The 15,121-nt window shown below is 51.6% G+C and overlaps 1 protein-coding gene across 2 annotated transcripts; it reads left to right on the top strand.

Moving 5' to 3' along the window:
• The first annotated feature begins 5,762 nt into the window (after positions 1 to 5,762).
• Positions 5,763 to 14,749, top strand: TRIM56 (tripartite motif containing 56). Of its 2 annotated transcripts, XM_044936415.2 has the most exons (4): positions 5,763 to 5,896; positions 6,009 to 6,089; positions 6,969 to 7,080; positions 7,189 to 14,749. In XM_044936415.2, exon 4 carries the CDS (start codon positions 7,190 to 7,192, stop codon positions 9,455 to 9,457), a length of 2,268 nt encoding a protein of 755 aa, XP_044792350.1. In that variant the 5' UTR covers positions 5,763 to 5,896; positions 6,009 to 6,089; positions 6,969 to 7,080; position 7,189; the 3' UTR covers positions 9,458 to 14,749. The 2 variants fall into 2 exon arrangements, with proteins under 2 accessions (XP_044792350.1, XP_006047358.1); XM_006047296.4 differs by lacking the exon at positions 5,763 to 5,896 and having other exon boundaries at positions 5,930 to 6,089.
• Positions 14,750 to 15,121: the final 372 nt, after the last annotated feature.

Genomic DNA, 15,121 nt, shown 5'->3' on the forward strand with positions numbered 1-15,121 from the left:
ATGAATCTGAGGAAACTCGGAGAGATTGTGAAGGAGAGGGAAGCTTGGGGTCACAAAGAGTTGGACCCAACTTAGCGACTGAACAACAATGTCCTGTGAGACCTGCATGTCCGTTTCCTCTGCAAAACTGAGGGGAGCTGGCAGAAAGTAAAAACCAGGGGAGACGTCTTCATATTTCAAAAGGTTATTAGCTTTTGCTATTCAACAAAATATAATAATAATAAAACCCTCATAACTTGTTTGGAGAATTTCAATGTTTTTCGTTTGTCATTATAAAAATCAAGGGCCATTTTGTAACTTTTTAAAGTGTGTAGTTGTTACATGTATGGTAATGTGTCTTTAGTAATAAACTCCTTTTATGGAAAGGTTTTCTCTTTGAGTTAAACATGTTGTTTAAATAAATTTCTCATTTAAAATTTAATAAAAAAACAAAGACATTCTCAGATAAATACAAACAGAAGTCGTTGCTAGCCAACCTGTTTTACAGAAGGAAGTCCTTCAGATTGATAAGGAAGGACCCTAGATGGTAGGTTTAAGTCGCAGGAAAGAAGAATACAGGAAATGGTAAACTCATGGTAAATCAAAACACTGATCTATATCTTTCCTTCCCTTACTGTCTTTTAAAAATAAAGTTGTTTAAATAATTATTATAGGGCTGTATTGCTGCGTTTTTAACACACGTAGATGTAATCGATTTGACAAAAATAGAATAAAGAAGGGGAAGAAATAGAACTACATTGCTATATTTTATTGGATTTAAGTCATTATAAATCTGAAATAGTTTCTCATAAGTTGAAGATGCATATTGTAGTTCCTAGAGCAATCACTAAGAAGTGAGCCTAGAAACATAGAAACAGTGGAATTAAAATAATACAATAGAAATGTTTCAAAGAATTTATCAGTCACACCTTATACATATATTTTTTGGCTGCTTTGGGCTTTTGTTGCAGCATTCAGGGGCTTCTCTAGTTGGGTTCTCTAGTTGTAGCCCCTGGGCTTAGTTACCCCACTAAATGTGGGCTCTTAGTTCGCTGACCAGGGATAGAACTTGTGCCCTCTGCATTGGAAGGCGGATTCTTAACCACTGGACCATCAGGGAAGTCCCAATAAAAATATTTTTAACACAAGAGAGGGCAGTACAGAAGGAGCAGTTTTTTGTGTGTTAATGTGACAGTTCTGTGTCTTGATTATTGCTGTGGTTGCATGGTGGTTATACCTGTGATAAAATTGCATAGAACTAATACCCAGTAACAGGGGGCTACCCAAGTGGTGCAGTGGTAGAGAATTCGCCTGCTAGTGCAGGAGATGCAAGAGATGGGGGCTCTATCTCTGGGTTGGGAAGATCCCCTGGAATAAGAAATGGCAACCCAATCCAGTATTCTTGCCTGGAAAATTCCATGGACAGAGGAGCCTGGCAGGCTACAGGCCTTGAGGTCATAAAGAGTCGGACATGACTGAGCAACCGAGCACACGCATATACCACATATGCACACACACTTGAGTACACGTAAAAACTGGTGAACTCTGAGTAAGGTCTGCAGTCAAGTTCACAGCATTGTGCCAATGTCAATTTCCTTATTTTTATATTGTACTGTTGCCTAGTGTGATTTTGTTGGTAATTATTTAATTGTATACATTGGCAAGACTCATTGAGCTCTACATATAAATTGATGATTTTCATTGCACATAAAGAAAGCTAATTTTAAAATATAAAACAATTTAAAAAATAAACGAAAGAAACTATAAAACAATAAACACTAGTCACCTAAAGGAGGAGGAAGGAAGGGAAAGAGAGGGGAAGGAAACCACAACTTGGAAGTAACAGATACTGTGCAAGACGAAGAAAATTCTCTCACACACACACATCACACACACCACCACCACCACCAACCACAGCAACGAGAATAACAATACTGTCACTCACATCCTCAGAGAAGTAAACGATAAAGGGAACTCGTGAGTTAGCATCGTGGCAGCAGATTTGAAAAAAACACAAGGACTGAATGTTTAAGTTAGAGGAAACCTCCCAGAAAGTAGTACCAAAAAAAAAAAAAAGATTAGATATAAAATTAGAAGACCATCTGGGAGATGCAACCACTGAATGATGGAAGTTCCAGATGGGAAAACGGAGAAAGCAGAGGGGAGAGAATCAACAAAATACTCCAGGAGAATTTCCCAACCCTGAGACGCACGTGTGTTAGATTGACAAGTAGACAAAAAGTATATGTACACTATAAACACAACTACGTCAGATATGTATAAATATATATATACAGTTGTGTAAAATATACTTACATGGACAGAGACCAGAGGAAATACACATAGGAAAAAAGTTATTTTGTTATAATGATGATATGAGTCTTTTAAATTTTATTTTAAATTATGCATATTTGTATAAATTAAGATCAAAAACCTTTACTTTTAATCTCACCCCCAAGTGCCTGCAGAAAAAGTCCAAACTTGCCTAATAAAAAGTCTATAATGGCTCCCCGATACCTTAAGGTCTTTCAGGATTCTCAACAAGAAATTGTGAAGTTTGTTCTGCCTGCATGCTCCCATCTCCTGCCACGTCCCTCCACCCACCCGCACTCCCGTCTTATCAGAACACCCAGCAGCAGAGGCTTCTTGAGGAACCCCCAGCATCTGGCAGGAACTCCTCCTTCTCCCCAGGTCTCCATGGTAACACTTAACCACTCGGTTGTAAGCTGAGTTATCCCTTGATTTGGATGCCTGATTTCAAGCAGAAGAAACCAATTTCCTGGGGTCTGCTGCACACTGTAGGCACTTTAAACAATTGTTCGATGTTTGGGGTGAGGGAAGGGCAATCATTATAATGCTGCTTCTTTCACGAAGCCTTCCTGATTCCCACACAACCACCACCACCACCTCCGCCATTCCAGGAGAAAGCAAACTTCCCTCTGCGCTGCCACAGCACTTGTGTGACCTTGGGTGACGTATTCTGTTCCTCAGTTTCCTCATCTGTAAAATGGGGGCAAGAGTGCTACCTACCTTATGAGATTGCTGTGAGGATTAAATCAGGTTATGTTTGGTGCCTTAGGGGTAAAGAACTCACCTGCCAATGAAGGAGATGTGGGTTTGATCCCTGTGTCAGGAAGATTCCCCCGGAGAAGGAAATGGCAACTCACTCCAGGGGTATCTTAGTTCCCCAACCAAAGATCGGACCCGTGCCCCCTGCAGTGGAAGCACAGAATCCTAACCACTGGACCACCAGGGATTATGAACTGCCCACGGGTGGGGAAACTATCTTGTTGATCTTTGTGTATTGCACATATATATGGCATGCTGTCTAGCAGCTGTTGCTGTTGTTTAGCTGCTCAGTCATGTCTGCCTCTTCTGCAACCCCATGGACTGTAGCCCACCAGGCTCCTCTATCCATGGGATTTCCCAGGCAAAAATACTGGAGTGGGTTGCCATGCTCTCCTCCGGGGGATCTTCCAGACCCAGGGATCAAACCCGCCCCGTCTCCTACATTGGCAGGTGGATTCTTTACCACTGAGCCACTAGGCAGCCATCCAGAAAATCTTCCTTGACTGTGCACAGACAAGCACACACAGGGTCTGTATGCATGTGCAGGTGTGTACACACACTTGGGGACACACGTGGTCAGTACGTTTCTCTGTGCTCATCATGGCTGACCATCCAGTCTGCAGCATCCAGCCACGATGACCGCCTCCCCCTTCTGGAGGTGCAGCGTCCTGCAGCCAAGGCTTGTGGGACCTTCCCTCTCTTGGATTTCCACCTACGTCTCTGGAAGTACCCCTCAGCCTCTTCTCGCCCCAGGCCCTTCGCCCACTTGCCCATGAACGTGTTTTCTTAGTGCCATCTCAGCCCTGCTCTTCTCACTTTGGACTCTGCTGGGCGAACTTCATTAAAACCACAGATTCATTGGAAAAGTCCGGAAGAGTCACAAGCCCGGGTTATCACCCGCTGAGCCCTCTGTGCTGACCTCCAGGTCTGCAAAACCCGAAGGACTTCCTACTCTCCTTCTCTCATCACCTGCACCGCTTGCTCACACCTGAGGCTCCCCTCCTCCACCCCCCACCCTGCCCCTAGTGGAGCTGTGTCAGCTCAGACCCCTCTGCTTTCCACCTGGAAAACAAGCTCCCCTCTGTTCTCTTGGCTGATGCCAGAGTGAGTTCTCACCAGTTGTGTTTCTTCCTGAAATCCTGTCCCTGTGAATAAACGGATGCCCACCTGGGTAGCTGTGTGATGAATCAACTATGGCAAGGTGTTAACTGCAGAAACTAGAGGATAGACATGTGGGTGTTTGTTGCAATTCTTTCAACTCCTTTGTGCTTCATAATTTCCAGAAGGTGTTGGGGGAAATATGGCTTCTTTTGGCTTTGGGGATAAATCTCAGACTCTGTCATGTAGACCATAAGACTCTCTGTGATCCAGCCGCTGCTTCCTTGGTGACATCATCTGCTACTACTGACACGTCCCTTCCCCACACATCGTTCCTTTTTTATTTTTTAACTTTTTAAATTTTGTATTGGGGTATAAGCCGATTAGCAATGTTGTGATAACTTCAGGTGGACTGCAAAGGGCCTCAGCCATAAATATATACGTATCTGTGCGTGTGTGCTCAGTCATGTCCGATTCTTTGTGACCCCACGGACTGTGGCCTGCCAGGCTCCTCCGTCCGTGGAATTCTCCAAGCAAGAGTACTGGAGAGGGTTGCTATTTCCCACTCCAGGTGATCGTCCCTGGAAGATAGAACCTGCATCTCCAGCATTGGCAGGTGGATTCTTTACCACTGCTCCACCTGGGAAGCCATATGCATGTATCTGCTGCTGCTGCTGCTAAGTCGCTTCAGTCATGTCTGACTCTGTGTGACCCCATAGACGGCAGCCCACCAGGCTCCCCCATCCCTGGGATTCTCCAGGCAAGAACACTGGAGCGGGTATGCTGCTGCTGCTGCTAAGTCACTTCAGTCGTGTCCGACTCTGTGCGACCCCATAGACGGCAGCCCACCAGACTTCCCCATCCCTGGGATTCTCCAGGCAAGAACACTGGAGTGGGTTGCCATTTCCTTCTCCAATGCATGAAAGTGAAAAGTGAAAATGAAGTTGCCCAGTCGTGTCCGACTCTGTGCGACCCCATAGACGGCAGCCCACCAGGCTCCCCCGTCCCTGAGATTCTCCAGGCAAGAACACTGGAGCGGGTATACATGTATCTAATCTCTCCTAAACTTCCCTCCAATCCAGGCTGCCACATACCATTGAGTTCCCTATGCTATACAGTAGGACCTTGTTGGCTGTCCATTTTAAACATGGCAGTGTATACACGCTGGTGCTCAATCTCCCTATCTCTTCCCCCATCCTTTCCCCTGGCAACCGTAATTTCTAGCACAAACCATCCTGAATTACTTGGGACCCCCAGCAGTGTAGGTGGTATCTCATTCGTCTGGGCCCACCTCGCTGTTCCCAATTCCTGGAATCCCCTTCCCTGCGTTCTTCTCTGGCGATCCCCGACCCCTTTGCACTCTTGTGACTCATCTCAAGGGACACCTCCTCCAGGACCCCCTCCCGAATCTCAGCAGAGAATTGTGGTAGAAGGGCCTCACCTAGGGCTGGATTTGCAAATATGCGGCAGCCCTGGAAGCCTGGCCCGAGGCCGGGGCTCTGGTTACCCTGCGTCTCCGAAAATCACCTAAGATCTCTCATTTCTTCCCTCAGAGGATACATCCTTAGGCAGCTGCCCTGCCCTTGCGACAGACACACTTAGCAGGCTGAGCAAATCCCCAGGCTCAAACGGACAGGCCGACCTCGCAGACTCCAGTCGCGAAAGCTGACCCAGCCCGCACGAAGCCCGGGAGCCTGCGGGCGGGGACTGTGCCCCGCCGATGGGGGAAGGCCCCCCCTGCGAGGAAGAGGTCCAGGCTGGGGAGGGAAGAGGGCGGGGCCTGCGGCCGTTCTAGTCCGTGTCCCGGGCCTGGGACGGAAGTTGCAGAAGTACAATTAGTTTCAGTTTTGTTTCTCTTTCAGGAGCCCGGCAACAGCCGCATCAGGGCCTCCGAGGGGTTGGTCGGGGAATCCCCCAGCTCTGGGTCTTGGAGCCCAAGCTAGGTAAGGAGGGGGCTTGGGGGGCGGCTGGAGGGAGAGGTGGACTGGAGGGGGTGGGGGAAGGGAGACGGCCGGAGGAAGAGGAAGGGAGGGGAGGGGAACAGAGACCCAGAGGGCGGGAGCAGAGGGGAGGCTCCTCTCTCCGGGGCCAGAGAGCTGAGGTCTCCCTGGGAAGACCCCCTTCCCACTCTCTTAGCCCTGCCCGCCACCCCTTCTCCCGACCCAGCCCCTACTTTCTGGAAGTTTGGGGGAAACGCCCCAAGTTTCTTTATCAAGTATTTCACTGGCCACTGTGCCGGATGCTGGGGGCATTCACAGACGGAGCCTCACGTGACTCCGACCCTCCAGAGGCTCCTCGGAAAGGAGGAGGCCTCCAGCAGCAACACGGGCGGAAAGAAAAGGGCTGGGGGAGCCGGGGCTCGGACCCGGAGTCCGAGAAGCTGGACGGAAAGAGCCTGGCAGCCCCTTCCCCTCAGCAGCTCCTCTGACTTTTCCAGAGCCCATTGCGGGCCGTCGGGGCAGGAAGTTGGGGGGCCCCCAGTTCCTGTGATGCTGCTGCGGCGGGGTGGGGGGGGGGGGCGGTCCGGGAGGCAGGTGTACCCGGCCCTGGGACTTGGGGCCCTGGCAATTGAAGCCCGTTGTTCCGCCCCACCTGCCAGGAGTCAAGGGGACTCTGCCCCACTGGACCCTCCGCTGTGTCCTCCCTGCCCCACCCCCGCCCGGGCAGCTCACACCCAGCAGGGTCCCCAGGGTCTGTTCACACCAGACTCTCACCCCATGTGCCACAAGGCTTGTCAACGGCGGGGCAGGTGGGCAGGGACACCCATCATTACCCCATGGGCTCTCTAAGGCCCGGCTTCTTGGTTTCTTCGGATCTCGCAGGGCCTGACTTGCGCGAAGGCAGCCTTTACTTTTCACATTTCTGAATGTCTGTACGGAGAAGGGAGGTGGTTCTTTAGCTCCAGAGACGACAAGAAAATTCCCAGCCATTCAGGTGAGATCCCAGACCTGGTGGGACTTGAGTGTGGGGCAGAGGTGGGAGGGCAGAGGACGGCCACTTCAGGAGTGCCCTCAACCTCTGCCCTCGACCTCTTGCTTGCAGAATGGTTTCCCAGGGCTCCTCACCATCCCTCCTGGAGGCCTTGAGCAGCGACTTCCTGGCCTGTAAAATCTGCCTGGAGCAACTGCGGGTGCCCAAAACGCTGCCCTGCCTGCACACCTACTGCCAGGACTGCCTAGCACAGCTGGCTGAGGGCAGCCGCCTCCGATGCCCTGAGTGCCGCGAGTCTGTGCCCGTGCCGCCTGCAGGCGTGGCCGCCTTCAAGACCAACTTCTTTGTCAACGGACTCCTGGATTTGGTGAAGGCCCGGGCCGGTGGCGACCTGCGGGCAGGGAAGCCGGCCTGTGCCCTGTGCCCCCTGATGGGGGGCGCCAGTGCCGGGGGGCCAGCCACCGCCCGCTGCCTGGACTGCGCCGACGACCTGTGCCAGGCCTGTGCCGATGGACACCGGTGCACCCGACAGACCCACAGCCATAGGGTGGTGGACCTGGTGGGCTACAGGGCGGGGTGGTACGACGAGGAGGCCCGGGAGCGCCAGGCGGCCCAGTGTCCCCAGCACCCAGGGGAGGCCCTGCGCTTCCTGTGCCAGCCGTGCTCCCAGCTGCTGTGCCGAGAGTGTCGCCTGGACCCCCACCTGGACCACCCCTGCCTGCCCCTGGCTGAGGCTGTGCGTGCCCGGAGGCCCGGCCTCGAGGAGCTGCTGGCCGGCGTGGACAACAACCTGGCCAAGCTGGAGGCCACCCGGCTGGCCGAAAAGGAAGCCTTGGCCCGGCTGCGGGAGCAGGCGGCCAAGGTGGTCACGCAGGTGGAGGAGGCGTCCGAGCGGGTCCTCAGGGCCCTCCTGGCCCAGAAGCAGGAGGTGCTCGGTCAGCTGCGGGCCCACGTGGAGGCTGCCGAGGAGGGTGCTCGGGAGCGCCTGGGGGAGCTGGAGGGCCAGGAGCAAGTGGCCAGGGAGGCGGCCGCCTTTGCCCGTCGGGTGCTTAGCCTGGGGCGTGAGGCTGAGATCCTCTCGCTGGAGGGGGCAATCGCCCAGCGGCTCCGGCAGCTGCAGAGCTGTCCCTGGGTGCCTGGGCCCGCTCCCTGCCAGCTGCCCCAGCTGGAACTGTATCCCGGGCTCCTGGACAAGAACTGCCACCTGCTGAGGCTTTCCTTTGAGGAGCAGCAGCCGCAGAAGGACAGCGGGAAGGATGGAACCCGAAGCCAGGGAGGTGATGCAACCCAGCCCCAGAGCAGTGATGGAGTTCAGACCCCAAATCAGGACAGAGCGCAGACACCCCAAGAGGACGAAGCCCAGCCCCTCAAGGCGGAGAGAGCTGAGACTCCCCAGGAAGATGGAGCCAAGACCCCGAAAGAGGGCAGAGCCCAGACACCCCAGGAAGATGGAGGAACCCAGGCCCGGGTGGGCAGCAGATCCAACAAGAAGAGGAAGTTCAAAGGCAGGCTCAAGTCCGTCTCCCGGGAGCCCAGCCCCGCCCCCGGGCCAAACCTAGAGGGCTCTGGCCTCCTCCCCAGGCCCATCTTTTTCTGCAGCTTCCCCACCCGGATGCCCGGGGACAAGCGCGCCCCCCGGATCACTGGGCTCTGTCCCTTTGGCTCCCGGGAGATCCTGGTGGCGGATGAGCAGAACAGGGCCCTAAAGCGCTTCTCTCTCAATGGCGACTACAGGGGCGCCGTGCCCGTGCCCGAGGGCTGCTCCCCATGCAGCGTGGCTGCCCTGCAGGACACTGTGGCCTTCTCAGCAGCCGCGCGGCTCTATCTCATCAACCACAACGGCGAGGTGCAGTGGCGCCGGGCGCTGAGCCTCTGCCAGGCCAGCCACGCTGTGGCCGCCATGCCGAGCGGGGACCGGGTGGCGGTCAGCGTGTCCGGCCACGTGGAGGTGTACAACATGGAAGGTAGCTTGGCCACACGGTTCATCCCCGGGGGCAAGGCCAACCGGGGCCTGCGGGCACTTGTGTTCCTGACCACCAGCCCCCAGGGCCACTTTGTAGGGTCCGATTGGCAGCAGAATAGCTTGGTGGTCTGTGATGGGCTGGGTCAGGTGGTTGGGGAGTACCGAGGACCTGGCCTTCATGGCTGCCAGCCGGGCTCCGTGTCCGTGGATAAGAAAGGCTACATCTTTCTGACCCTTCGAGAGGTCAACAAGGTGGTGATCCTCGATCCGAAGGGCTCGCTGCTTGGCGACTTCCTGACGGCCTATCACGGCCTGGAAAAGCCCCGGGTGACCACCATGGTGGACGGCAGGTACCTGGTCGTGTCCCTCAGTAACGGCACCATCCACGTCTTTCGGGTCCGCCCTCTTGACAGTTAAAGGGCTTGGACTGGGGATGGGACTGGGTGGTGGGGGGGAGGAAATGAGGGGGGGAGAAGGCAGGCAGGGCCGCCCAGGAGATGTGGCAGCCAAGGGCATTTTCTCAGAGGGCAGGGGTTGACAGCTTTTCACAATTTGAAGTGCCAAACCCCTCTGCAGGTGCAGGGATAGGGACCAAGCAGGGTTGGCATGACCATAATTCTCAGAAGCAGAGGAGGAGGGGTTGGAGAGGTGCTGGGCATTAACGCCTCTTGCTTTTGAATTGGGGGAGGGGGGGCGTGGTGACTGCCACTGCCGCTACCATAGAGTCTAGGTTTCCAACATATGTAAACTAGTTCTGATTTGCGTTCTTCTTCGAAACCATTCCTGATGGGGTGCCCCAGGGAGAGGCTTGGGGAGGTGGGTAGAGATTGTCCTTGGAGCCAAGAAGGGCTCAGGTTATGTCGAGTATGTACTTTGCGGAAGAGAGCTGAGAACCCGTTCTTCTCCAGCTGGAAGGGGACAGGCTAGGTTAGCAGGGGCCTGAGATTTTGAACCCGGCAGTCAATGGCACCTTTCACCGCAGAGATGGAAGGGCTGAGGTCATTCATTGCCTTCAGCCACAGCTGGCAAATTGAGGCTCCTCCAATAGTGGCATTCCCCAGTGAAGAACGGGGTGGGCTTTGCGGGGGACCAAGTACAGACACTACCCCAGGGCAATGGATGTTTACCTTAAAGCCCGTGAAGAGAATGTGCTGTTAGAAAACGGAGCTGGTAGGGCTGGAGTCTAAAACGCAGGGCTTACCTGGGGCTTTCCTTCCAACTTCCCTCACCTCTCACCTCCAAGCCAGCCTGAGGTCAGACCTCTGTAGAATATAAAGTCTCTTCTGTTTTGATGTCTTAATACTTCCTGGAGTTTATTTTTAGCCCCTTCTTAGTTTCCCAGCACAACTCCTTTTGAGAAAGTCTGGCTGAACTAAGGTGTTAAAGGCATTTGTCTGTATTGCTATTATGGGTGGGGAACACACCTAATCCTAGAGGCCAGGTGTGGAACTCAGGGGCCAAACCAGTTGGAAGACCTGAGAAGTCAGTAGTGGGGCTGACATGGGCGGAGGAGTGGAAATTGCATGGAGGGTTCGTGTCAGAAGTGAGCTGTAACCACAGGCCCTTTGCATGGGCCGTGGCAGTGGTGGAACTGAGGCGGCCATGGCTAGCCAGGGGCTGTTGAGAGATGACCAAAGGGAATCGTAATGTAAGGATCATGGACTGTGAGTGGTCATGGGTACCAGAGAGATTTTGGATAAGTCCAGATGGAAAGTACAGGACGTTAGGTGGCGAAAAAGAAAATCTTTTTCCAGGGAGGTCGTTGATTTGTTTCATGAAGTGAAGGGGGAAATAATCAATGTCGAGTGGATGGATTCAATTATATAAAATTTTAAGATGTGTGCACAGCAAATAATAATGAAGATTAAAGGAGAAATCGATGAGGGGAGGAAATTACAAAGCGTTGATCTGAGAGCTGAGTCTCGAGCGTATACAGTGACTTAAAGAGATCTACTTGGTCAAAGGACCAAATAAGTTGGGTCCCCAGAAGGGAATCTACACAGGCCAAAACACATAAAATGAAAAATAAAATCAATCATTTGCATTCATCAAAAAAATATTTTTGAAGCTATATCATGGGGAAATAGGCTCCTGGCATGCATGATAAATGCTGCTTCCTGGAGATCGGTTTGGCAGGACTTGACAGGAGTCAAAGAAATGGTTGTAAGATGAAGTTACTTCACATTGGGGAATACATTCTGGGAAAAGAACTGAAAAAGAAAAAGGAATTGCAGATAGGTATTTGTGACCACGCTGTATATTATAGTCATTGACAGGAAACAGCTCAGCTCTGGAAGGAATAGCCAAGTGGATTGTGGTCTAGCAGGACAGTGAGTTACTGCCTTCACGTATGACAACTATGAGAACTATTTGGACGATCGTGACTGTGATGCAATCATAAGCAAAAAAAAAACTTTTGGATTTCTGATCACATCATTATAGCAACAAGGTAAAAGCATGTCTGAATAGTTTACTGAGTGTAAACAGGTTCAAAATGTGTAAATAGTGACAGGGGAGGTTGGGTTCTTTTTGAGTTATTTCCTGCTGTTATTTATATATGCACATTTTTACTTCAGTTACTATTGTCCATTAAATAACATATATGCTTAACTGTTTACTGCAGAAAAATACACCTCTATAAATGATATTCAAGAATAACTCCTGGATTTGCAAATGAATGTCAGAATAAATGAGACTGTTCTGGCGGGGGTAGGGGTAGAGCAGGAGCAAAGGGGAAAATCCCAGTGGGTCTGGACCCAGCAGGGAGGAAAGAGCAGATCAGGGGCCTGTTTGGTGGCTGACCATGGAATGTGCCCTGGGAAGGATTGCAGTGGTCAGGCAGTCCCCATGGATGATCTGTCATTGCAGAGCATCCAGAGGCAAGAGACAGTCTTATTGAGTTCACCAACTTATTCAGACCAACTGGAAACGGAGTTGTGGTTCTACGGAACCAGGTGGTATAGGATGAGTTGCACGAGTGGGGAGACTGTGTCTGTCTTCTTTGGAGCCCTCTCTACAGAGTCAGCACAGTGACGGCTCCTAGTAGGTGCTCAGTAAACATCTGTGGAGGGAATTGGTGTCTAGTAAACAATGGGACCCACCAAGGTGTCCAAAACCTTGGCTTGTGGGAAATCTCCAGTAGGGGGCACTGTGGACTCAGTCTATCGTAAGCCTCCAGGAGCGTGACTCAGCTCTGAGTCACAAAAGAGATGAAATCGGGGTGTCCTGCTTATGTATCCTGGGGCGTTCTGGCCTCTAAGGGATAAATACCTTCAGGTTAGAACAACAGTTTTGCAGAGCTGCATGGGAACCGTGTGCAGAGAGCCGGGATGGCTCCAGCCAGGAGGTGGGAATAGAGAACTTCAGAGGGGAAATACCACCTGGATACAGGAAGAGACTCCCACAGATGTTTTAAAGATGAAGCAGTTGCAGGGGACACTACGAGAGTCCTGGGAAGTCGGGCGTGGGACAATTGGCAGAAGTACTGCGCTTTACCGCTGCAGGGCTCGGTCGAGCTGGGAAAGCACACAACCCTGGGGAAATGTGAGATGGATGGGAAGTATAGCACTGAGCATCATTTTGAAAGGAAAATCCCCAGCTTCCCAACTGTGACCTGGGAATCCTAACAAATCCTGGTGCCGAAAGCACCACCCAGCACCGGGACAAAGAGTTCTTGCTTCAACTACAGATGTTGAGAAATCAGGAACTCATGAAAGATATGACACACCCCCCCATCACACCCCCCGCATTGGACAGTGACAGTGAACTTGATCCATCATTCCTTTTCCTGTTTGGGACTTCCCAGATTGTGTACAAAAGGAGGATGCCATTTAGGTAGAGAAAAGGGGAGTAGAGAACGTCGTTCGTACTTTTGTGCCTAAAAGAGGAAATGAGTGAGGCAGCGGAGATCTGGGTTGAGTGCTGGCTTCCCTGGTGGCTCAGCTGGTAAAGAATCCACCTGCAATGTGGGAGACCTGGGTTCAATCCCTGGGTTGGGAAGATCCCCTGGAGAAGGAAAGGCTACCCACTCCAGGATTCTAGCCTGGAGAATTCCATGGCCTGTATAGTTCATGGAGTTGCAGAGTCGGACACGACTGAGTGACTTTCAGTTTCACCTTCCAACTAAACAGCTGTGTGATACTGGTTGAGCTCCCTAACCTCTGTGGACCTGTTTCTACATCAGTAAAATATCCATCATAATATCCACTATGCCCACCTCACAGGGTTAGCGTGAGGACTGGCTGAGAGGCATGGAGAATTTTGTACACCCTCAAAGCTCAAACTGGAGGTCTTAGGAAAAATTTTAACCAACTTGTGTTCATAGTACTAAGTTAATGCTTTTCTGTCAGGGTAAGCCTGAAAGGGGATGTGGTATGCATGTATTGTGAGGGAGGCTCGAGAATGTCTGGGAAGAGCTGTTACCTGCTTCTCTGTGGGAGGAGACTCTTCAGTTCTGCTTTCCAGCGTTTATTTGAAGAAGCCATTTGCTAAGACTCAACAGTGACCGTAGGTGCAGAAGGGACCGATGACCATCTTGCTAAGGCTCAGTTCTGCTCCTAAAAGCCAGCTGAGAATCAGGCTATACTAACCTGTATACTAACACGTAGAAGAAATGGCAAGAGTAGCCCAGTTGTTTTTTTTTTTTTTTGTAAGAGAAGATAACAATTTGGGAGGGACTCGCTCTCCTTTTGCCTTAGTCTTATTGTTACTGTATCTGTAAAGCCATTCATAGAATAATCTACAGAGATAATATTCCAGTGGGGCCGATGTCCAAAAGAGAAGTCAGAAAACTTCCAAGGAGGTTGATGAGGTTGGTGACCTGAGCTGGGCAGGATGTGGTAAGTGCATACCAATATCAAGGTATTTTGATCATCTCTCCCAAGCTTCCCTGGTGGCTCAGCGGTGAAGAGTTCACTTCCTGGGTCAGGAAGATTCCCCTGGAGAAGGCAACGGCAACCCACTCCAGTATTCTTGCCCAGGGAATCCCATGGACAGAGGGGCCTGGTGGGCTACAGTCCATGAGGCCTCAAGTCGCTAAGACACAACTTAGCAACTACACCACCACCCAGGAGGGTTAGCTGAGAACTAAAGCCACCTGGAAGTTAAGTGGGAGGTTGGACTCAGGTGCAGAGTTCTGTCTGGGGGAGAAAGTAGCCTTGGACTAACTGGGGCAGGGAGCTGTGAGAGACACTGCTCAAGAAGTTGTTCCCCACAGAAGGATCAGGTTCAGATGTAGGCTTAGAAAAATAGGTAACTTGACCAAAGGCAGCAGATCAAGCCAGCCCAACTGCTTCATGAATATAGTTCAATTACATGAATCCAGATGGGAACAGAAATAGATTTAGAGTGACTGGAAGAGTGGAGAAGGCTCAGCAGGGTCTGGCTGACCTCATCCAAAGCCTAGGTGAGGAATCTGGGACCAGGCAGAGAAGGGCTGTAAAGGCAATTGGGAAGTAGTTTGGGGAGGTTTGGGAAGGCAATCTGACTTCTCTTCGGAGGAAGTTTCGAGCTGATTGGGTTAGCAGCCAAGAGAGATGGGATTGAAAATGGAATTGGGGCCTCTGTACCCTTGGTGTCGGCTCAGTAAATATTTCTTAGTTGCCACTGGCCTGAAGAAGCTATGTTGTAAACTCTTTGATTCCTTTGATTGTGTACTTTATATTCCCCCCCCCTCCCCGTTTCTTAATAAATTCCTTTGAAAAATGTGAACCTTTTCTCAGATGGTTCATGCGTGTGGGGAATGATCAACACCCAGGTAGGGAAGGGAATCAGATAGTATGACCCTCCTGCTATAACTGCGAAGATGCTACCCGGAGTCCTTGGAGACAATCCAGGCTCAGGGTGATCGGCCCTGTCATCATCTGGGTTTCCCCCATCCTCGTCCCAGGCCACTCCTGCCTCTGTAGGACAGAGGGGCCCTCTGGGCAGAGGTCTGCATCTTCCAAGCTCACGTTTCATGGGAGGGAGCCAGCAGGTGATCTGGCCCAGCAGGACCCCCGAAGTTGTGTGTAAAGGAGGTGAGTAGAGGGCACAGGTCAGGGTGGCTGTGCCCATCACTGGTCTCTGCTTGTTTTCTGGTTT

Source organism: Bubalus bubalis, chromosome 24 (assembly GCF_019923935.1).
Source record: "Bubalus bubalis isolate 160015118507 breed Murrah chromosome 24, NDDB_SH_1, whole genome shotgun sequence".
NCBI classification, from domain to species: domain Eukaryota; kingdom Metazoa; phylum Chordata; class Mammalia; order Artiodactyla; family Bovidae; genus Bubalus; species Bubalus bubalis.

What these genes read in the sequence shown, in the direction of transcription:
- TRIM56 (XM_044936415.2), top strand. Translation starts at nt 7,190, where the DNA reads ATGGTTTCCCAGGGCTCCTCACCATCCCTCCTGGAGGCCTTGAGCAGC.